The sequence below is a fragment of the Botryllus schlosseri genome, chromosome 14 (assembly GCF_051294905.1).
Source record: "Botryllus schlosseri isolate E-star chromosome 14, Bs_hap1, whole genome shotgun sequence".
In the NCBI taxonomy this organism is placed as follows: Eukaryota; Metazoa; Chordata; class Ascidiacea; order Stolidobranchia; family Styelidae; genus Botryllus; species Botryllus schlosseri.
The window spans coordinates 7,482,248-7,504,920 of NC_137249.1; the positions used below are offsets into that span (position 1 = coordinate 7,482,248).

At 40.7% G+C, this 22,673-nt stretch overlaps 7 protein-coding genes across 7 annotated transcripts in view; 2 read left to right on the forward strand and 5 right to left on the reverse strand.

Annotated features, from left to right (window-relative positions):
* LOC145456262 (kinesin-like protein KIF27) overlaps positions 1–5,497 on the reverse strand; it is a 45,566-nt gene extending 40,069 nt beyond the window's left edge. The window contains exons 1-8 of the mRNA XM_080334339.1: positions 4,576–5,497; positions 4,382–4,483; positions 3,717–3,944; positions 3,554–3,659; positions 2,866–3,017; positions 1,849–2,039; positions 925–1,047; positions 204–363 (exon numbers count right to left, since the gene is read on the reverse strand). Of these exons, the coding sequence (XP_080190465.1) occupies positions 204–363; positions 925–1,047; positions 1,849–2,039; positions 2,866–3,017; positions 3,554–3,659; positions 3,717–3,944; positions 4,382–4,483; positions 4,576–4,656 (1,143 nt within the window). The 5' untranslated portion in view covers positions 4,657–5,497. The remainder of the gene's footprint in view (positions 1–203; positions 364–924; positions 1,048–1,848; positions 2,040–2,865; positions 3,018–3,553; positions 3,660–3,716; positions 3,945–4,381; positions 4,484–4,575) is intronic.
* Positions 5,493–5,906, reverse strand: LOC145455989 (U11/U12 small nuclear ribonucleoprotein 25 kDa protein-like). Its single transcript, XM_080334015.1, has one exon. It carries the CDS (start codon positions 5,904–5,906, stop codon positions 5,493–5,495), a length of 414 nt encoding a protein of 137 aa, XP_080190141.1.
* Positions 5,907–7,398: 1,492 nt separating this feature from the next.
* LOC145455534 (putative small nuclear ribonucleoprotein E) lies at positions 7,399–7,919 on the forward strand. Its single transcript, XM_080333515.1, has one exon. The coding sequence runs from the start codon at positions 7,524–7,526 to the stop codon at positions 7,815–7,817; it is 294 nt and encodes a 97-aa protein (XP_080189641.1). The 5' UTR covers positions 7,399–7,523; the 3' UTR covers positions 7,818–7,919.
* A 1,236-nt stretch (positions 7,920–9,155) lies between these two features.
* On the reverse strand, positions 9,156–9,581 carry LOC145455990 (NADH dehydrogenase [ubiquinone] 1 alpha subcomplex assembly factor 2-like). Its single transcript, XM_080334016.1, has one exon. It carries the CDS (start codon positions 9,579–9,581, stop codon positions 9,156–9,158), a length of 426 nt encoding a protein of 141 aa, XP_080190142.1.
* Positions 9,582–9,601: 20 nt separating this feature from the next.
* LOC145455533 (sodium-independent sulfate anion transporter-like) lies at positions 9,602–11,820 on the reverse strand. Its single transcript, XM_080333514.1, has one exon. The coding sequence runs from the start codon at positions 11,683–11,685 to the stop codon at positions 9,847–9,849; it is 1,839 nt and encodes a 612-aa protein (XP_080189640.1). The 5' UTR covers positions 11,686–11,820; the 3' UTR covers positions 9,602–9,846.
* On the reverse strand, positions 11,792–14,291 carry LOC145455532 (protein arginine N-methyltransferase 9-like). The gene has a single exon (XM_080333513.1). The coding sequence runs from the start codon at positions 14,198–14,200 to the stop codon at positions 11,834–11,836; it is 2,367 nt and encodes a 788-aa protein (XP_080189639.1). The 5' UTR covers positions 14,201–14,291; the 3' UTR covers positions 11,792–11,833.
* A 1,289-nt stretch (positions 14,292–15,580) lies between these two features.
* LOC145455699 (elongation factor Tu-like) lies at positions 15,581–22,620 on the forward strand. The gene is made up of 11 exons (XM_080333682.1): positions 15,581–15,665; positions 15,758–15,801; positions 15,921–16,074; positions 19,851–20,017; positions 20,082–20,255; positions 20,313–20,405; positions 21,045–21,183; positions 21,243–21,341; positions 21,403–21,554; positions 22,121–22,246; positions 22,304–22,620. The coding sequence occupies exons 1-11, from the start codon at positions 15,632–15,634 to the stop codon at positions 22,481–22,483; spliced, it is 1,362 nt and encodes a 453-aa protein (XP_080189808.1). The 5' UTR covers positions 15,581–15,631; the 3' UTR covers positions 22,484–22,620.
* Positions 22,621–22,673: the final 53 nt, after the last annotated feature.

Here is a 22,673-nt window from a genome sequence, read left to right on the forward strand (position 1 = left end):
GCTATATAATTGAATAGTAGCGTATATTCATATCAAGATAAACCCGACTATTTCTCACTGGGCAGCAAGCCTTTTCTCCGTAGGCCGCAGGCTGAACACCTCTGAGTTACAAGACAGTCGATAAGTAAAACTAAAGCAATCAAGACCAGGTAAACATAAGAAAACTACTCTATCATAGAAAAAATATACATCAACCCACAGACCTGCTGCGGATCCCGATTAACGACCGGCTTGTTTGTGATGTTCTTTGCGCGATTCGCATATTTCAACGCGTTTATGGTCTCAGCGAAGCTCGTCGACGACGGACTGATGCAGGTTATCATCACAGTGTGCGCGTTACCTCCGAGGGAATCTTTCAAAACTCTAAAAACAGCAAAAGCGATTACTGGCGTTCTAGCGTTTTCATACCGATTAACTAAATAGTATATTCATATTGAAATGAACCCGAATATTTTCGGCTGACACTCGTCAGGGGTAATCGTCAGCAACTAGTAGAGAATTGGAAAGAACATTGTATATCAACAATCGTATCACAAAATATGACGTCACCAGCATGAAAGAGAGAGCGTTCTTTCATGCTGGTGACGTCATATTTTGTGATACGATTGTTGATATACAATGTTCTTTCCAATTCTCTACTAGTTGCTGACGATTACCCCTGACGAGTGTCAGCCGAAAATATTCGGGTTCATTTCAATATGAATATACTATTTAATTGTATATTGAAGTTCTGTACCTCCAAGAAGCTCTTCAAATACCGATTAACGTAAAAAGTTGGTAGTTTAACCAAAAAAATTGGTAGGTAGAAGTGAAAGCAGTCAACTAGGCAAAAACCTGCCTCAATACGTTAAAAAAAATGTGAAGTACCTCGTTACTGGCCACCGCTGTATATTCTACACAAGAACGGGTACCGTAATATGTCACCTGGTGATCTTGGAATCTCGATACGGAACGTGCCCCATTTTCTTCTTCTTTGGATCGCTCAGGGCGCTGATGACATTCCCCAACGCCAGGAGCCCGGTGTTGATTTGCACGGATTCCTTGAACCTGTCCCAAACCGATACCCTGATATTAATCTTTGCCGAATCGGGTCATCGTTCGAACTGGGAAAAATCGAGAATCTATGTGATTCCATTACGAATTGTGTATTAGGCATCTAGTTGAATCGAGGAACATTTATTATGACTTGATAACAGTATCGATGACGTGGAAAATCTAAATATGTACCTTTATTTGCAGCCACTAAGACAATAATGGAAGTTCTACATCACATTAAAATTATTCGGTATTTTTTCGACGATACCTATTTCATCACACTTTGTGACAATGCTGATCATGACTTCAGAGAAATGTCATTTCCACTAAAGCGCTTAGTTTTGTACTAGATGTTTTGGAGGCTGCGATACGACCAACTGAAGTTTTAAGCTTCCCGCGTTGGGAACAAACAATCAAACAATAATTCTTGTTCAGAACAGAACTCTTAACGGAAAGGAGGTATAATTTCAGTATTAGAAAATAATCGTCTTTCACTACTCAACTCGATTCATAACAATTAACACTCGATTGGAATTTGAGCACTCGAATCATTGTTCCCAGCCCTCGTCATCTCCAGTTGTGATTGCCGCGGACGCAAGCTCAGGCAAAAGCCACAATATAATTTCCAGGGGCAATGTAAGGACATGACGGGTGTATTATGAATCTAAATGACAGACTGAAGTCAACTTATATGATTTTGCTACGGTGGTGCATATTGACAATATTTCAAATATAGATTGCGATAATATTTATGATTTACACCAAATACAGTGTAAATAATAAATTACAAATTACGGTTCTAGTATCAACTACCTTTCGCCCGTATTCCCAGTTCTGTTCGCTCTTTCCGACCCCGCCAGATCAACGAAATGAAATTTAGAAGACATGACGTTAACCAACTTCTCTTCGTTGAGATCGGTGCTTGCGATGCTGCTCAGAATATCCACCGAAGAAGAATTGTTGTTGTTATTGTCGTTTTGGGGTCTGGGCGTACACGGCCATGTCTGGAAGACACAACAAATGACCCACATGAAGACACTTCCCTGATGCAATGAGGTGCCGACGCTCCTTGAGCAAGCACGATAAGAATGACAAAGTGTGAAATCAAACACGTCTTATTTCCGATATACTACCATCTGTGAGACATGCTATTAAAGAAAACTCTGTTCTGTCTTGCAAATCATGGAAATTCCGCATGATCGGGGTTCGATCAAGGATGCAACAATCATTAATACAACTAGATCGCTGGTTGAGTCCATATAAAATGAAATTATCAAAACCTCCTCCGGGCAAGCTACAAGTATACAAACCAGGGTCGTAACCAAGTCACAAGGTTCCGAGTCACAAGTCAATCTCACTTTTATACTTTTGACTCAAGTCGAGTCATTTTCATTTCACCACCTAGTCAAGTCCGAGTCAACTAGTAGAGGTTCAAGTCCGAGTCACAGTGTTTTGACTCGAGTCCAAGTTGTTGTTTTCACTGTTCAGTTTTCAGTTCAATGCTGCTCTGCTCGAGTGATATAAAATAACTTTAGTATTCTTGGAAATAACAATGAAATGTCTGTCTTGGCCGTGTCAGTCTCGGGTCATGCAAAATGACTCAGGTACAAGTCGAGTCAATACACAATAGGACTCGAGTCGAGTCGAGTCACCACAAAATCACGACTGGAGTCAGACTCGAGCCATTACAACCCCGATACAAACCATGTTATATTTGTTACAATGCTGAGTTTGGTATCGAGGATGCATATTGCATAACTCACGCATGCTGTTGTATTCTTACTGCCAAGGGTCAAATGTACCACTTGATACAGCAAGGTCGAACGGTACCTGGATCAGATGAAGGCTGAAGATTGCGTGCGATCGGCTGGACAGTTCGTTCATCTGCGTTGCGCCGGTGTGCCGGACCGCACTGCCTTTTTGTAATAGACTCATCACTTCCTCGGCGGTGATGCATACTTCTTCTCGAGCCCCGATTATCACTAAAACAATTTTCCTATTGTAAGGTATAACTGGAAAAAATCCAACCACGGAAAAATATAGCAATAGCATTGTCACAGCATTTGTAGAGCGATTATTTACAAGAAAAGTACATGGTGTGGCACTTGCTAACAAAACACCATGCAACTTTCAATAAGCATTTGAAGAAGAATTTAACGACTACGAGTAATTTCACATACTGGTATTCCAATTTTGAGAGTTACCTTAGGGTACCATACAATAAGACTCCAAATTATTGGCATGGCAAGTTTGGTTACGTATCAAAGCCAAAGTAAGTATTTCTCCATTTTAAAAGCTACTTTTTGATCTTACCAAATATCGTAACATTGTATTTCCAGGCTACGGCTGTAGTGAGAGAATTCGTATCTAACAATGAAAGCGCTACAGCGGCAATGTAGACCACAATAACAATCACAGATACGGAGTGGACATTTGGAGAAAAATTGCTAATTATATTGATCAATGATCAATGCAACCAACAACGCATAAGTTTTGATTATTATCATCAGTGTCTTACCAGTGTTACCATTCTGGTCTTCACGTATGTGCACGTCTTGACATTTTTGCAAGTCCACCTCCAGCAAATCTCTCACTTCCTCTTTATAAATCTCGACGTAAGACACCTGATAGAATGAAAAGCTTATCAAAGTGTTTAACTACCGAGATGATTAAAGACAAACCTTTAAGCTGTGATCGATATGCTTTCTGCCAAGCTGTTTCATTTCGCTGAAAATATTATCAACTGCTCTCGGTATGATGCCGCGTTCCTCTTTCGTAATATTAGCAGGATTGCTACCGCCGATAGTATATGTTTTTCCAGAGCCTGTCTGGCCGTAAGCAAATACGGTGGCATTATATCCTTGGAAGTATGTTGCGATGAGAGGCTTGATTGTGGTCTTGTATATTTCCTGAAATTGAAAATGCATAGTAGTTTCTATCCGAGAATGTGGGAAAGTATCTTTTGTTGTACTACAATAAATTTCAATTATTTGTACCATATTATGTGATGTAACTTACTGGAATTCTTCATGGGTCCAGATTTTGTTAAAATACAGTTTTTTCATGTAAACATTTGGCAGCTTTTTCAAGTCAAAAAAGTTTTTTTTGGGCCAAACTAATTCGTAAAGACAGACAGTTCCAACCAGAAATGAAGATAAGTAGTACAATTCTAACATTATGTGAGAAAACAACTCATTTACATACGTGAAGTAAAAATATTGCCAAAATTAAGTTTTTCAAGGTCAAAAAATGTCAAAAGTTTGATTTTTTTGGTCAAAATCTTTCTTTTTCAAGTAAAAAAAAATTGCCCTAATTATTACTATACAATATGGAGAGATATGTATACCTGTTGCTTGGCACTCCACCAGTGCAGATGGTCAAATGTGAAGGACCGATCTTTGCCAACTATGAGCTGATTCTTTGATTTCGGAACTTTTTTAACGCAAACCTAAATCACGGAAATGCATTTAGTTTGAATTTACCAAAAGAACGCATGTGAAACGGTTGTGCCAAATATATAGTACGCCTAGCACACCATACCTGATGACTGTGAAGTCTTTCACCAGGTAAGAGAGGACGCACTCTTACAGCAACGCAAACATTCACAGGAGTTTCAGCCATATTCCAGTTTCAATTCATTTGTCCTAACAATACATGTTTAAAAAAGACTACGGCTGTAGAAATGATAAATACCTCATAATCTCATTCCAATGAAATCTTATCAGGTGTCAGAAGCAAAGCAATCCTGCTGCGACTCGGTACACATGTGGGTGGTCATACTTTCAGATCTACTTTTACAACAGTTACTATAAATGCTCTTTTATGACTTTTTCCTCAAAAGAATTCCAAAGAGCAAAAATTTGGCATCTGCTTGTTTGCTAAAAACAGTTCAATTTTCAAACACATGACCACGGGCAAGAGGATTCTACCATGCTGCTACCTCTGATGGAGCTTGCAGTTTTAAGAAATTTGAACAGAGGAAAAAGGTTCCAAAATAAAAGCACTTTGAAACGTGATCCATCATTGACCATTGAACAAAGATATCAATTTGATATTTTGAATGATTTGTCCTGGACTGTAGGAAAGGATCAGTCTAGGACATACGCTGTGTTTCTAAAATCCTACAATTTTTAAGAATACTTGAAAGTGATTTAGGAAAGTCCTACTTTTCAAGTAGTTACTTGGGCGGGAATTTCAGTTGGCGAGCTGTAGATTGTAAAAGTTCGAAAATACAGCTTTAAACCTTGATGTGGTTCTCAACTTCTGAGAAGGCAAAATAGTATAAACACTCAAAGCAATAAGATGGAAAATACTGCAGGATTGATGAAGAGACAACAACACCAATATTCCAAGTATACGAAATCAGTTAACAAATCCATCATGATAGTACCACAGTCTTCTGACACCGGCCAAAGACAATTTCAGCGCTTATCACATCAGCTCACAAAAACAAGATGTCATTTGGCCCGAAGCCTTTTAATAAATATTATTTCATCATGATTGTTTATTCCGTATTCCTTCAAAACTTTTTTATCATCTTGTAATTTCTGACGGTTGAAAGACAGCCAGTAGCTCTTCCAGACATACTTCCAATTGACTTTCCTCGAATCATTGCTCCGTTGCATTTGCAAGGTGACATACCGCTGAATAGCATTTTTCAAATCGAGAACGGTGGCGTTCAAGTTTACGATAACGGAATAGCTATCGCCGTCGGCCCGACATATTGTTAGTGACATTGCCTGACCATATTCCAATCCAGTCAGAGCATTAACTTCTTCAATGGTTGTATCTTGGTTTACATCAACAAGCAAAGGATCTCCCAGCATTTCGTCAAGTTTCTGGTTGCAATAATTTTCAATGTCAAAATCCATCTTTTATATAATACGCTTGACAATCTTTTTGCTTTAAGATGATTTCAATTTCGTATCTTGTTATCAGACTGATCTATTTTGATATGCATTATTGGTTCACACTATAAATCCTATTATTTATATATAACATGGAGTGATCTGAATGAAGGTAAAATTAAGTTTGAGGGCATTCGTCGGTCAAACTAAGTGTGCTCAATGCCACAATAACGAGTGGCGGTAACCGAACTGTAGTGCTGAAACATCAGGTCCTCTTATTTCACCCATCACACTATTTTCGCTCATTGATGCACTCGATAAGTTTTTTTTTTCAACCCAATGTTTTGTTTCCGTTTCGCTATAGTCTTGAATAAGAGCGAATTGAAACCTTGTCCTAAAGAACGATTACCTGCACCATTAATGATTCCTCAACGTCTTCGTTTCAGCCTGACCCTCAATAATTCCGGATATATTCTCTTAATCCTTTTAAATTTAATAAATCACGAAACTACACAACTGCCCGCCGCGAATGGTATTTATATTTTGTTTGACAACGGTGAACTACCGGAGCGTATCGATTCTATTCGAGCCACTTTTGATTGAATACTATGGATTGAATCTGCTTTTATTATTTTCGCTCAGTATAATTTCATGATTTCAAAACACCTCAAGATTACGATACAAGGAGAACATAGGAAGGAGTCAAAACATCTTGGAGTAGTATTTCAACCAAACACTCACCTTTCCGTACTACATGTAAATAAAAAAACAGGTACAGTGTAGTACAAGCATAGCCTTTATATAAAGGCTATGGTACAAGCAATGATATATATATCATTGGGTACAAGGAATTAAAAGTAACAAAAGCTGGAACAAAAAGGGCAAGCGATTAAAATAGTGAAATAGTGACAAATGTCGGCACTCGGTAGGTGAAATAGCTATATCACATTGTGGTCCGGTAATCTCGACCACAGACTATAGCAATCATTCTGTAGAATATGCCTGTATTTTGTCTTCAATGTGGATCATATATACACTGGATATGCTCAACAAATGTCGAATCACCTACGGGCTTAATACAGGGGCATATTTTTTGCTACGATTAGGGTTACCATATTTTGAAATTGGGAAAGGAGGACACTTTTACCAAATCTCAAAAGTTAATTGATTAAGACTGGAATCAGCCGATCTCGCTATTTCTGTTGAAAATTTTGGTGGGTCGACTAAAAAAAGGTCACTACTTCCGTGGGAATCCCACATAAAATTGGTGGTGTTGACTAAAGAAAGAGGTCCTCCGAGGACATTTTCAAAAGCCTGAAAAAGGAGGACAAATCCTCTTAAAGGAGGGCGTATGTTAACCCTAGCTAAGATGGACGATATGCATTTATAAAACAGCAGCAGCTCTATATGTTTCGTATATCTTCAGAAATTTTTCAGCAACAATAATTTCTGTCCAGAATAAGTCATGCATAGCGTACGGCAGAGACGCGGTAACTCATTAGCGCTATCGTGCGTCTAAAGCCCTATACGAGAGCAAAACGTTTTTCACGCTGCACTGTATATTCACTCATCAGGCGGATTGTTGGCTAACTTTGCCGAAATTTTGTTGCACTTCGTTGTCGCGAAGAAAAAAAAAAGAAAATGGCTTTTAAGGGAGGCACCAAGGTTCAAAAGGTGATGGTCCAGCCCATCAACCTGATTTTTCGTTACCTGCAAAATCGCTCGAGAGTATCGATTTGGTTGTACGACCAAATAAATATTCGCGTGGAAGGGCACATCGTTGGATTCGACGAATACATGAACCTTGTACTGGACGACGCTGCCGAAGTTCACCTCAAAAAGAACACTAAAAAGAACTTGGGAAGAATCATGCTCAAAGGGGACAATATAACAGTCATACAGCAAGTCCAAGATTTTGAGGGTATGGCAGCTTGAATCTCATCGAAGTCCTGATAAGCTTTCAATACTACCCATGCTCGATCCTCTTTGAATGACGTTTTCCAAAATAATGTGATTAAAAAACTTTTTCGTACTGTACAGTGTACACCTGTTTTCTCAACAGCTTTGTGCAAATATCGAAGTAGGTGTCATTTGAATGAAATGCAATGTTGCCTTAAGCCTTGTACGAGTAACGAGTGTAAATGTATCCATATTGCACTAAATAACAAAGGCTATTGATTTCGATGGCGGAACTACTTGGTGAAGCAATTCTCAAGCTGTAACCTGAACATGTCTTGAAATCTGATCTTGCTACAATATGGAATTGGAATGGACAACCCTCCAGCCCATAATAGAGAAATGAAACAAAGTTTTAGTTACAAGGTCTGCAGTTGATAACACTTGAATTAGTAGCCTACTGCAAAAAAAATTGCTGTGGGGCATCCTTTTGAATGTTAGGTCTTGAAGGGGAAGCGTGAGAGACCTGAATAGTGTTGGGATATTACTGAGCCAAGACGTTCACTATATACTGTTATCAAGGTACATGCCACTTACCACTCAATATGTCAAATTCAGAACAATGTATACGGCCACTTACCACTCAATATGTAAACTTGGAACAATGTATAGACTATGGCTGTCAATTCTAACATTTGTGGTGGCGGGTCTGACATTTGAAGACCAGACTAACTTAGTTCTAAAAATATTCACTCACACGACAAAGTCTCTGTCTCTGACACAGCAAACACAAAGAGAAAATTAGTAAATGAAAGGGTCCCCCACCCCTTCGATTTCATGTGAAGTAAGTAGAAGTGGTTTGAAATACAGAGTATGGTACTTGAAGAGAAATATTTTATGAAAGTGTCATTATCGTTGCCAACAAGGCTTCTCTTTGAAAAATGATGGTCATAATGCCTAGTTACATAATAGACAGTTTCAACATTAGCATATGTTGGCAAATGCTATGCAGGCTCATTGTGATTGTCACACTGTCTTCACTGTAAAAAATATAACCACTGGATCCAAGTCCTGTCTGTACTAGTGCAAAGTACATACGCTATCTTACTAAAATACTTCGTCATTTGATCAACGTGCCATGAGCGGAATGCCTCCTCTCAACAATCTGCACTCCTAACAGTTCACAGCTGATGTTCACTGTTAGAAACTCGACAAAATACCTGATGTAAAACAGGAACAAGGTTACGTACAGAGATCTTTCGCAACAACCATTTCTCGGCTTTATTTCACAGTGCATGATTGTCACAGGCAACACGCTAGCCTGTGGTGGTGGTGCAACAGCATAGAACTAGGAAACAGGCAGCAGCCGTGGACACATCAACCGGGTTTCCATTCATCAACTTCGGCTTGTTCAAGCTTATCTGTTTTATTCTGGTTAGATTCTTGATCGGTGCGCGACTTCTCTCCCTTCGCCCTTGATTCCAATTTTTCCACTTTGTGCTTCATCGATTGCCTCTTTGCAATATTACGCTCCACCTCTCCGTCACCTGGAGGATCGGACCTCGTGTGCTGTAACCATGAGAGCCATTCGATAGGAACATGTTTACTTGCTTCTACCGCACTGAAAATGGAGTCGTCCGTGTTGGGCGTTTCCACTGTCCGTTTCAACTTGACTATCTCTCTCCGATCAAAGTAGTATTTTTGAGGTGGTATTTCATAATACTTGTTCCCGTACGAATCAATTCCTCTGAGATGTTTTGTCGGTTCAAGGCGAAATATTCTCGAGACTACCCTGCTAAACATTTCATCCGAAACGTACCTAATCTGTAATTATAAATCATTCGTAAAAGTAATCTTCATTGCACAATTCTCACAATGGCAATATCTGTTGGCTATCGAGAAATCGGGATAAGAATACACCTATTAACAATACCATTCACTCTCAAACTCAATGCTGTGATATAAATCGATGAAAGCTTTAAAAAAAATATGCTCTAGCTACAATCTCCTGATAAAATATACGAACAGAGCGGAATGGTACAGATATGAAATCGGCAGTTCATAAAAATTACTCTAAAAATTCACTTACAGAGCTCACATGAGTGATTACAGCATCACGATCCGCACTATGAATAATGTCTAGTAATTGTACATTCAAGCTCGCCATTGAAACAGAAACGTCAATTTTGGCAAGTTCTTCCGCTAGTTCAACAATGCTCGAAACACAAGTGTAATCAAGATTAGTAAGATTCGAAGCATCAACAACCACATAATCTAAGGAGCCTTCGCTAATCCTCTCGTGGACGATGTCACGTATGGAATCTGTGACATATTCCGCAGAAGGATAGTGAATACCCTGCTTGGGTGTAATGACCAAAACAGATTCAGACGAATCATTGTAGGCGAGACGCTGATCAATTGTCGGGAAAGTAACAGGGTACAACATTATAATCATGGAAACCGCGATTCCCGCTAAAATCCCGTAAGGTATTTGCCAGAAACAGACAAAAAATGTTGCCAACAAAGGCAGTAAGTCGATTCTTTTCACTTTCCACAATGTTATCACTGTTTTGAAATCGATCATGTACACGACAGCGCAAATAATTACTGCTGCAAGTGCTGATTTCGGAATGAAATAAAACGACGGAGTCAGCACTGCCAAACTTAACAAGACAAGAGCGCCGGTGAAGAGTCCGCCCGCAGGAGTTTTGACGTTACTCTGAGCATTGATCGCGGTGCGCGAAAAACTACCAGTAACGCAATAAGAAGATACAAAAGAGCTCATGATATTGGAAAAACCGATAGCTATCATATCCTGATTGATATTCAAGGTATATCCGTTCTTGCTAGCAAATGATTTACCAATCGCGATACTCTCCAGCAACCCCATAAAAGGAACCACAAACAAGCCAGCTCCCATTCTACCGAGAAGTTCACCGGCATGTACAGTCGAATTACCATTAGTTTCTTGAAACGCAGGTGCCTCGAAAGGTGGCAAGCCTTCTTCAATTTCTCCTGTTAACGTGAGGCAGTCTTTATGTTTACATTTGGTAACGCTATCTTGAGTGTGAACGGCGTACGCGACAAGTCCAGCAGAAATCACAACGATTGCATTGCGAGCTATGCTGATTAACCATATGAATTTCTTTGAAATTTTTTGGCACATGCTGTCTTCCGGAGAGGTGGGGGCAATCCACTGTCTGATGTATCGCAACAGTGTGAGACAAATAATACAACTCAATCCCATTACGATGTCCCAAACGTTTGCATTTTTCAACGACTTCAAAGTTTCTGCCAGCTGTGGAAAAAAGCTTTGCGATGTTGTCTTGACGCCGAAGATATGCTTCAACTGACCCAAGCCAATCGTAATCGCGGCTGCCGAGGTAAATCCACTTATAACCGGGACAGAAACAAACCTCATTATAAACCCAAGTCTGAATATTCCCATTGCAAACTGAATCAACCCAGCTATCAGAGTTAGCAGGACGGCTTGTACTGGGTCTCTGTTGCCATACGTATATACCAGCAGGGACATAATTGCAGTCGGCCCAAGGGTAACATCTTTGCTTGTTCCAAATATGCAGTAAATAAAACCACCCATAAACGAACTGTACAGTCCAAATTGCACGGGCAGGCCTGCGATTTGCGCATACGCCAAACCTTGCGGGACGACAGTCAATCCCACAGTGAGTCCAGCGACCAAATCGCACTGTAACCAGTTCCATTCATACTTTGGCAACCAGACTAAGATAGGGAAGAATGACTTGAAGACTTGCAAGCATTTGCTGCTGTTGCAATTCAAGTCTTTCAACTTTGAGGTTAAAAAGTTTGTTCCCTTTTCACCTTTCTTTGATGAATTAAGGGATGAAGAATTCAACAATGATTCTTCTTCGGCACTTCTATCCATCTTTACTGTCTTTGAGATTTGCAATCAAACAAGAGTCACACATACGCAAGCTTGCTGTTACATTACTCTATGAGTAATACTAGTGTAGCCTATAGCATACAATGGATTTCTGAAAATATAAAATAGGTCAAAGTCTCTTAATCGGTTGTTATTCTATATCAAACGAAATGTAGCTTGATCTCCTCTGATATACAACAGAAATCGATTGATTTTCCACCGTCAGCAAATTGCCTTTATGCATGATAACACATTGCTGCCAAGAATTTTTAGGGTCGGATGTGTCAAACGCATCATCACCATCTGACATCAAGATATACCAATACAAAATCCCATGGACAAAACCTGCATTCGCATCAACACTAATGTTCATTTTTTTATCCATCAGGTCTTTAGCCGAGTCATGTTTGAAATCTACCTCTTCGCACAGAAAAGGTGCTGACAGTACCTTATGATTGATATTCTGCATATTTAAATGAGACAACGTAGTGGGTTGGAACGGTACCAGGTGGACACCTATATTCAAGCCCATAGTTGCAGCCATGTCAGGAATGGTACATCTCCGAATAAGTTGCTCAGACTCGATAATTTGTGCCATGATTCTAAACTTACTGGGGAAAATGGCGCCTTCAGGTTGTATAAAGCGCCTATTCTCAATGACATTTGTAAATATCGATTCATTGAGCAAGCCACTTGATTCGACGACATCAATAATAGCAGCATTGTAACGAGAACCAGACACTAGTTTACCACATCGCATGTTGAGTAGAGACAATTTGTCTGCACAGTCTTGAAATTGCAATGAGTGTGTTGAATTATCTGACAATTTGGAAATGGAGAAGTGAGGATATTTGCTGGCTGTATGTAAGGATAGCAGTGGTGAAGTTTGTGTAAGGTCGAGTATAGTCTGATGACTGGTAGTGTTTTGCAAAATTTCTGATGAAGATAATAAACAATCATAAAAGCCAGTGAAGCAGTCATTATTCATTCTGTACACATCATCATCTTGCATATAAACGATTGCGACATTGTCAGTAATAGGAATACTTTTTAGCGGGTTTGCTTGTGGAAAAATTTTGGATTCACGGCCGTCAATGATGACACAGCTTTCCAGCACAAGCTTGTCTGAATATTGGAGAAAATTCAATATGATTTTTGAATTTTGTTTTACGAATATTCTGGCATAATCAAAACCATTTTCAGAATGAACTATTCTGCGGATTGGGTATACACATTGTTCCCAGCAAAGCTCAGAACCGATATGTGTTTTCAGAAGTTGCACCTGGCCGATGTCACTTACTAATAGATCAAATGACATAACTACAGCATCAAGATATCCTTCGCAGACACACAACAGCTCAAATATATATGGCTCACCGCGGGACTTGGCAAGACGAGATATTTCATGAGCATTGTTGAAATTTATGTCCATGAAAGGTTTGCAATCAGTGATTGTCTTGTGAGGTACTTTAGCAATTCGTTCGCAGGTGTATGGTTCGTGCGTGGAGGATAGTGGACACCACCTTCCCTTCATTTCTCCAGAGTCAACTTTGATACCGATGTTACTGAGTGTGAGAACAGCTCCTGTTGCGGATGGCATTTTTCCGCAATGTTTTTTGTGAATCTTTTCGCTCTCAATACAAGTGACATACAGCATTGCTTTTGATGGAATGATTCTTCCTCCATCGTCATGAGGAACAAGCAATTCTCTCCATGCATGATCGATTGCAGGAATAATCCCCTCTCCAAACACCCCAGCATCTAACAGTTCGCATATCACAATGTCGGCTCTCTTTTTAAAAGGCAATTTATATTGGCCATATTCGACGCAGAGTTCGGTAGATACGCAGTTGTAAAATTTTATGTTTTCCTTGAATCCATTGGCAGCAACAATATCTTCGCCCAATTTGGACATGACAGGATCGCATTCACATGCAACTGCATTTGTATTCCCACCAATCGAGCTGAACATGCCTAATAATCCAGTACCAGCTCCTATGTCTATGATATTTATGCTTCGGAAGCTGTTGTACCTTGAACTTTCCGTTACGCAATCTTTTATTGCGTTGTAAAAGCATTGATTGCGATTTTTATCATTCAGCATTTCATAATGCCAGTTATCGATAATTGATCGACATAAATTATCAGAACTTTCACGCGCATCCATATTGTCGGGGTTCATTTCCAATACGGATTGATAGACGCTGTGTGCTCTTAGCTTATTGTGCAATTGATAAAACCAGTTGCCTGTTATCAAATGAAAACGTTCACATTCTGGAAAATACTCACATCCCGTATGATAGAGTTCCATCATCTTGCTTGACATATTTAGTTGAACAAGTTCTCCACCCCAAGCGTTCCATATATCGCAAAAATCGTCTTCTAGGGTGTTTTTCATTTCCGGCTTGAGTTTAAGCAGAAGAAGAAAATACGCATAGGCTTGACCAAACTTGCCATCTCTTCTACATAATTGTGCATGAGACCAAGTTTCATCGAATAATCGCTGTCTTGCGTCCATTCCAGTGTTGTCAGCTAAAATACCCTTACAGAAATGGACCTTAACACGTCAATATCGCAGAAAGCACATTCGCTTACGCAAGATAATAATACCCACTCAACAACGAAAACAAAAGTTCATTTGCACTTTGCAGCAAAGATAAGTATTTACATATCCAAATCCGGATATGTGTATGAAGTCCGAATTATGAATACATTTCGCGTTACATTCTACTCTTGAGTTCAATTTATTGCTAATTTATTGCATGTCTATTCAAGAACATTCGTTAAAATGGCATACGAAAATTCAATTATTCGTCTTTCCGCATTTCTATCCAGTTTGCAAAATCTAAACAGATGAAAATCCCCAATCCCGGTTTTACAATGTCAATCCCTGACCATTGCCCGGTTCAGTGGAAGAAATCGATTTTTACATGGAATCAATTCTTGAATATGTATTGAATTCTAAAAAATGAGAAAATATGTCAAATCAGTGGATCAGATCTCAAATTTTACGCGTCTAGAATAGATATAGATAGAGGGTAGTTCAGTTCAGTTCAGTTCGGTTTATAAGCAATTTTCGTCAGTTCAATACACCACAAAAATTGCGATACAAGAAAAGATAAGAAGTTGTCGAAGCGACTTCGACTGGTCTTTGGAATCACACACCCACCTTGGCCTAGGCCCTAGACAATGTAAAGAGGGGGCATGCACACTGAATGAAAAGTAAAAGAAGATAATATAGAAAAGCAAAATACAAAATTGGGGAGGCATGTCACGGAGGCGAGTTCGATAGTCCATCCTCATACTAGTCTATCCTCAAGATTACCGGACCACGACCTGACCTATCGATCTCGCCCACCGTGACATGCCACCCCATTTCTGTCGCTTGCATTTTTCTATACTATCTTCCTTTACTTTTCATTCAGTGTGCATGCCTCCTCCTTACATCGCCTAGGCCAAGGCCTGTTCCATAGACTACTCCAAGTCGCTTCGACACCTTCCTATCTTTTCTTGTATCGCAATTTTTGTGGTGTATTGAAATGGTTGAGATCTGCTTCATATATTGCAGATAATATGTAGATCCCGTCAATCAATATTTAAATGTCAATATATATTACTAAATCGTGGCATTGAAAGCAAACTGTGCATGTTAGGTATTGACATCATTCCATCAGCGTGTATATAGCTCAGTGGTATTCACACTGGTATTCACGCTGGTTTCAAATCGCCCGTTGAAACATAAACCGAGGACACATTGCTATTTAGAAGTGACGGTCAATGCACAAATGTGAAATTTGATGTTGCATGTGGTGATTTGGAGGTTGTTATTGAAATATACAAGATTTCGTACGGCAACTACGCGGCATCAATTGATCAAGTACAATTACAAATCATTGATCGTTTCAGAAAGTTTTGATCCAACTTGGTTTACAGTAACTAATAAATTGTCATGGCGTCTTCAATTTGCAGGGGCATTATTCAAGGTATGAACGACTGCGTGGTCAGAGTTCACTTTTTACGAAGTGGACCTGTTTCGCGAGAATCTCGATTACACAATTGAATGTTTCATTAACAGGTTCCTCACAGCGTGCTTCAGTTCTACGTAGATGGAATGCACTGGTGAGTACGGTATATTATTTTTTCGTTGTATCTTCATAATTTATTGATATAGGCACTTTAGGTGTAATAATAGTCTTATGATATGTCGTGATGACATTTTGCATTAAATTTACTTGCAGGGTATCCACAACACCGAGTCTGTTGGAGAATGCCGAAGGTGCTATGCAAAACCTGCCAAGCAAGTTTATAAAAGAGAGAAGCCCCATGTTAACATGGGTACAATCGGTCATGTTGATCATGGAAAAACGACTTTGACAGCTGCAATAACGAAATGTAAGCAAAATCGGCGCTTCTTCGTTTTACGATTGGAGAGAACCAGTGTTCCCCCATGATACCAACAAATGTTGGCACTTCTTCGTTATTCCCCGCACATCCAGAAGTGATCACCATGAAAACAATCAATGATTCCCATTAACATGCGAAAATTTATAAACGTCATAATGAATTTCGCGTTTTTCGCGTTGGGATTAGGGCTAAGGGAATATTAGGGACGGGGTGGGAGATATAAGGGTCGTGGGACGGAGGTGTAAGGGTGGGTTAGGGTCAAGGTTGGGATATCCTAAGATTAGGGTTGCGGGACGCTGGTGCTAGGGTAGGTCAGGATCAAGGTTGAGGTAGGATATCCCAAGATTAGGGTTGGGAATATTGTAATTTTCACCCCCAACCCTAATCTTAGGATATCCTAACCTCATCCTTGACCCTCACCCACCCTAATATCCCCAACCGTTATCTTTGGAATCCTAACCCTAATATCCCCTCCCCATCCCTAATATCTACCAACCCTAATCTTGGGATATCCCAACCTTGACCCTAACCCACCCTAATATCCGAATACCCATCCCTATTATTAGAATATCCTAACCCACCCTAATATCCCCCTTCCCATCCCTACTATCTCCGGATCCCTAATATCCCCAACCCTAATCTTAGGACATGCTAACCCACCCAAATATCCGTCTACCCCACCCCAACGCGAAAAACAATTCATTTTGACATTTATAAATTTTTCTGTTAATGTTCATGGGAAGCATTTATTGATGTCATGGGGATCATTTTTTCGATGTGTGGGGAATAACGAAGAAGTGCCCAAATGTTTTCCATGAACACGAACAAAAATTTATAAACGTCAAAATAAATTGTTTTATTTTGTGCCTTTGGAGAGACGGATATTAGGGTGGGGATGGGGGATTTGAGGGTTGGAGGTGGGTTCGGGTATCCCAAGATTAGGGTTGGAGTGAGGGTTAGGGGAAAGGGGGATATTAGGGTTTCCCCAACCCTAATCTTGGGATACCCTAACCCAGTGGTTCTTGACCTTGCCCCCAGCGCCCCCCAGGGGGCGCTGGCGATGTTGAAGGGGGGCGGAAACGCTCAGGGGGCGATATGGGGGGCGCTGGAGAAAAATGGCTTCGCAGTAGATGATGTGGTGATAGGACATATCCTTAATGAGTATTCAGAGCAAATTAACACCGAAAACTTCGTTACATATAACCTTCAAAATACATATAGGTTTAATTGTCCATGGGCGCCTAAATGACTGACACCAAATGTTCGTGTCTTGGAAATCTGAACCCCAGAAGACGAATTCCATCAGGCAGGGAAAAATTATATGTCAGTGAAGAAATACCGGCGCTTCTTCGATATACGCCCCAGATCGAAACAGTGTTTCACACGTAACCAGCAAGTGTTTCACATGAACACGATCAAATTTTATAAACGTCAAAATAAATTGCTTTTTGCCTGTGGAGAGACGGATATTAGGGTTGGATGTGGTCAAAGTTGGGGTTAGGGATATCAGAGTTGGGGGAGATTATGGTTAGGGATAGGTGGATATTAGGGTTGTGTTAGGGTATCCCAGGATTAGAGACGGGGAAGGGGGATATTAGGGTTGGAGTGGGTAAGGGTCAAAGTTGTTGTTAGTGTATCCCAAGATTAGGGTTGGGGATATTATGGTCGGGAGAGTGTGGAATATCGTGTCCTGCACTCCAAACCTATTCTTGGGTCACCCTAACCCTAACACAGCTCTAACCCCAACCCAGCTCTAACCCTAACTCTAAACCCATCCCCTAACCCTAATATCCCCCTCCCCAACCCTAATATCCCCCCCTCCTCCAACCCTAATATCCCCATTTCCTAACCCTAACACAGCTCTAACCCTAACCCAGCTTTAACCCTAACCCTAAACCCATCCCCTAACCCTAATATCCCCCTTTCCCAACCCTAATATCCATCATTCCTCGAACCCTAATATCTCCAACTCTAATATCCCCCTCTACTTTACCCTAAAATCCTCCCTCCCCAGTCCTAATATCCCCCTCTCCTCCAACCATAATATCCCCTTCTACAACAAAGGCAAAAAACAAATTGTTTTGACGTTTATAAATTTTATTGTGTTCACGTGAAACATTTGTTGGTGTCATGGGGAGCACTGTTTCGATCTGGGGCGTATATCGAAGAAGCGCCGAAATACCAATCTGAAATCGTGTGCATCTTTTAGTTTAGTACGATTGGGCGACAGGGATATTCCTGCTGGGCGATATCCCCGTTGAGCGATTCTATATTTTTTGATATTGCAGACAGGGGGTCACGAAATAACATCATACAACGAGGTCATACCAACGGGTTCGCCTGCCCGAATATGTTTAATTATTGGTAACGGGCCCTACAGTTTCCAAGAAAGCTCACAATGTTCGCTTTAACTTTTGATGAGTCTGCGCACACTCAACAACTCACTGCGCTGACCCCTGGACAACAGTGCGTAACGACTAAAAAAAGGTAATAACTCCGGATTTGTTGTGCGCAACGTAGATTTTCTGTGCGTAGAGACCGTGTCAGCACTGCGCACGTGTGCAGCTTAGAGGGAACATTGTACCTAACTCAGCTCTACCGGTAAATGTATTTACGTGAGCAGAGAGAGGATAAAAATTGATCTCAATTTACATGCAATTCCCGATGATATTGACCAATTCAATCATGAATTAGTGAAATTTTTCGCACTTCGCGCGACTAGGCGAGAAAAGCTCCCTCAGTAAATGTACACCCAATGTAGATACCTAATAGGCTATCAGCAAATAGCGGACAGCCTAATGGGGGTCTGGGAGCGAAGTCCCACGGAAGTTTGGTTTATCACCCGATGGGGGCCCAGGACCAGCGTTTTTCGTTTGGGGAGGGGGGCTGACGAAGTGCTGTTACGGCCCTGGTAACGAATAATTGTACCTGCGGGAACGCCCGAATATGTTTAATTATTAATTACGTGCCCCTTATTTTCCTATACAACAGCTCACTCAGTGCTACTGGTAAATCTGATTACGTGGGCTGATAGGATAAAAAGTTTATAGCGACTTATAAATGTAATTACCATGCATTATAGCAAATTTTGGTACCTAGAGCGACCAGGCCACACAAACTTTGCTGACCATCAAAATCACGATATGGGGTTTGTGGGGGCGAAGCCCTCAAAAGTTCGGTTTATCACGCTATGGGTGCGCAAGGCAATCGTTTTTAGGAGGGTTGACGAAGTGCTGTTACGGCCCTCCCTCTTACTCATTGTCTTTATTACATTCCTTACAATATGAAGTTGAGGGGGGCGCTGGAGCACGATAATTTTTGAAAGGGGGCGCTGGACGAAAAAAGGTTAAGAACCACTGCCCTAACCCACCTACAATCTCCCTTTCCCCAACCCTAATATATCCCCCCTCCCACAACCCTAATTTCCCCTAACCCTAACATCCCCACAAAGGCACAAAAAAACACAATTTTGACGTTTATAAATTTTTGTACGTGTTCATGGGAAACATTTGTTGGTATCATGTGGGAACACTAGCTCTCTACGATCGTAAAACGAAGAAGCGCCTCAAAATCTATGATTTCATCAGATACCCAATCCTATACCGTACCCAAGGACTGCTCATCCAATTTTATGGCATTGATATATGCTACGGTATATGAGTGTAAATGCCGGATAAACGTCAAGGACAGAAATACAGATATCCTAAATGCATGTTCCTATCGCTAACCAACTTATTGGGTTGTCGTCATTGATGTTTTCACAGATTTGTCTCAAAAGACCGGATCATCTTTCAAAAAATATGAAGAGATCGACAATGCCCCGGAAGAAGTCAAAAGAGGAATCACCATCAACGCAGCCCATTTGGAATACGAGTCGGAAAACAGACATTACGGACATGTCGACTGTCCGGGACATGCGGATTTCATAAAAGTATGGAGTTTTCAGTTTTGTGACAGTAGAACATGCTTGAACATTTCCAAATTCGCTTTACTAGAACATGATTACTGGCGCATCAATGATGGACGGTGGAATATTAGTGGTAGCGGCCACAGACGGAACAATGCCTCAGACAAGAGAACATCTCTTGCTTGCCAAACAAATCGGCGTTAAACACTTAGTAGTATATATCAATAAGGCAGACGCCGTCGATGAGGAAGTTTTGGAGCTGGTATGATTTACCAAATCATTCTGTGGGCGGTTTCCCCTGCATGTTGGTTTTCGACAGGTTGAAATGGAGATTAGAGAAACACTCTCGGAATTCGGCTTCGATGGCGAGAATGGAAAAATTGTCGTGGGGTCAGCATTGTGTGCACTAGAGGTAAGATTGTGTGACTACCTGAATATTTTATTTATGGCGAGTGAATTTAAACAAGAATGATATCGAATGGGTGTCGGTAATTTTAAACTCGTCGGTTCTTTCCTAATCTAGGGAACCCTTGCGCAAATTGACAAGCCTTTAAGGAACTGTAAATTTTCGCCTAGTCGCAGAAACAAAAGCCTACCACATGTAGGGTTACACAACAGATCTATTATATGAAAGTTGCAAATAGTTGCTTGAAAGGACAAAAAAAATTGAAACACGATTTTCATACAAAACAAAATTATTATATATAATGAATATCCACTGCAAATATTTGTGAATTCTGCTGTATGAGTTGGTTGTGTGTCTAGACCTCCAGCGAACCCTGGGGTTCGTGTGATGTGGACAGCTGATAACTAACTCATTTCACACTGAAATAATCTTATACGGCTGACATAGCGAAGAACGCATTGCTATAAAAATCTCGCACTTAATTATAGCAATAGTTTTCTGTAGTGAAATGGATCATTGTACAATTTGAATGAATATTGTCGTTAGCCGTTGATCGAGGACTGGAATTAGTAATTGGTACACATTAAAATCGCCCGTCTCTTTACCTGACGCCTTATATTCCTGTTATGACTCGTGTTTATTCAGGATCGTGAACCGAAAATCGGGGAAGAATCTATAAAAGAACTTGTCGCTGCGATTGACGAGCACATTCCATTACCCGAACGCGATCTCGAAAGCCCTCCGTACCTGCCTGTGGAGCATGTTTATAATATCCCGGGCCGAGGTGAGAATTGATGTGGGTATTCTTTTGTTGGTGTCACAATACTGTGCATTTTCTTGTAGGCACTGTTGTGAGCGGGAAACTGATTCAGGGCGTGTTGAAGAAAGGAGACTCGGTCGAAGTCGGCGGCTTCGGGAAGATCGTTAAATCCACAGCGTCTGGTATGAATTTTGCCAGGAAAGAGTTTCACGGCGTGATCGTGAGCATTGCGGTTCTTCGTAGGCATCGAAACGTTTCATAAGACATGCGACGTGGGCGAGGCCGGCGATCAGTTGGGGGTGCTGCTCAGAGGCATCAAAAGGGATGAGGTTAAGAGAGGGATGGTCTTGGGAAAAACAGGATTGGTGAAGATGTATCAGAAATTTGAAGCTTCGGTGAGTAATGCTAGTTGCTATGACATGTTCTGTGTCGTACTCGCAATCCCGGTATGAATGGAGGTGGTCGGTAACAAAGTACTTGTACTTTTGTCAACGTACTCCTGTTGGTTTTGCCTCCTTGCATTATCTACTCAAGTGGTTATGACTTTGAACTACTTGTACTTCAGTTCTCAGTTATTTATGCAAAACCAGGCCTAAAATAGCTAATTTCACATGCACGTGAGTTACTTCTACCCTGAGTAATAACGGTGGCTACTTTGACCACCTCTGGGTATGAAGCATAAGGTGAAGTTGCCTCACCTCAGAGCATACTCAAGTGGTGACTTGGGGCTACTTCAGTTCTCAGTTTTTCTAGCAGAATTAGGTTTATGATACTAACTTTCACTTACTTGGAAATTGCTACTTGTACTCGACTACCAGTATGAATTTACAACATTACTTGACTGCCAACGGTGACTACTTTGTTCACCATCTCTGGATATAAACCATAAGCTGAAGTTGCCCTCGTCTAAACATTAATTTGTTTGAAATATTCGTTTCACAAGATGGTTCCTTTCGGTCAGGTCTATATATTAACGAAAGCAGAGGGCGGACAAGGAACGCCAATGGTCGGCAACCAGATGTGCATGCTGTATTCCAAGACATGGAATATTGTCGGTAAAATTCCTCCAGCAGAAGAAGAAAAAAAGGTATTTGATTTCGCCTCTTAACTGGCGTCCGTGTTAACTATGAATGCAACCGTTCAGGTCATGGTGATGCCTGGCGAGCAAGGAACGCTGGAGTTTGTCTTGCTGAAGCCGTTGGTTCTCATGGAGGGCGATCGATTTACGCTGAGAAATGGAAAGACCACTGTCGGTACAGGGCTTATTACTAAGATGGGTCAAGTCGCACCGGGTGAACTTGATAAACTCTATAAGCTCAAGTGATCGATTTGATTTTTTTGCGAGAGTCGGGTTCTATTCCGACAGTGTTCGGATGTTTGCCACCTGAATTTGACTGATTAGTGTGAGTTTCATGTCCTTTTCTACTATGTGTTACGATCTGAATAAAAAGATTCAATATATGTATGCTCTGATTCTTTTCCGGCCTCGCATTACACTCTGAATAAGTGTGTGG

Excerpts from the sequence above, each read along its gene's own strand:
- LOC145455989 (XM_080334015.1), bottom strand. The coding sequence starts at position 5,906 with ATGGATTTTGACATTGAAAATTATTGCAACCAGAAACTTGACGAAATG.
- LOC145455534 (XM_080333515.1), top strand. The coding sequence starts at position 7,524 with ATGGCTTTTAAGGGAGGCACCAAGGTTCAAAAGGTGATGGTCCAGCCC.
- LOC145455990 (XM_080334016.1), bottom strand. The coding sequence starts at position 9,581 with ATGTTTAGCAGGGTAGTCTCGAGAATATTTCGCCTTGAACCGACAAAA.
- LOC145455533 (XM_080333514.1), bottom strand. The coding sequence starts at position 11,685 with ATGGATAGAAGTGCCGAAGAAGAATCATTGTTGAATTCTTCATCCCTT.
- LOC145455532 (XM_080333513.1), bottom strand. The coding sequence starts at position 14,200 with ATGGACGCAAGACAGCGATTATTCGATGAAACTTGGTCTCATGCACAA.
- LOC145455699 (XM_080333682.1), top strand. The coding sequence starts at position 15,632 with ATGGCGTCTTCAATTTGCAGGGGCATTATTCAAG. Across the intron at positions 16,075-19,850 it reads GACAGCTGCAATAACGAAAT|ATTTGTCTCAAAAGACCGGA; the intron begins GTAAGCAAAATC and ends ATGTTTTCACAG. Across the intron at positions 20,406-21,044 it reads CAGCATTGTGTGCACTAGAG|GATCGTGAACCGAAAATCGG; the intron begins GTAAGATTGTGT and ends GTGTTTATTCAG.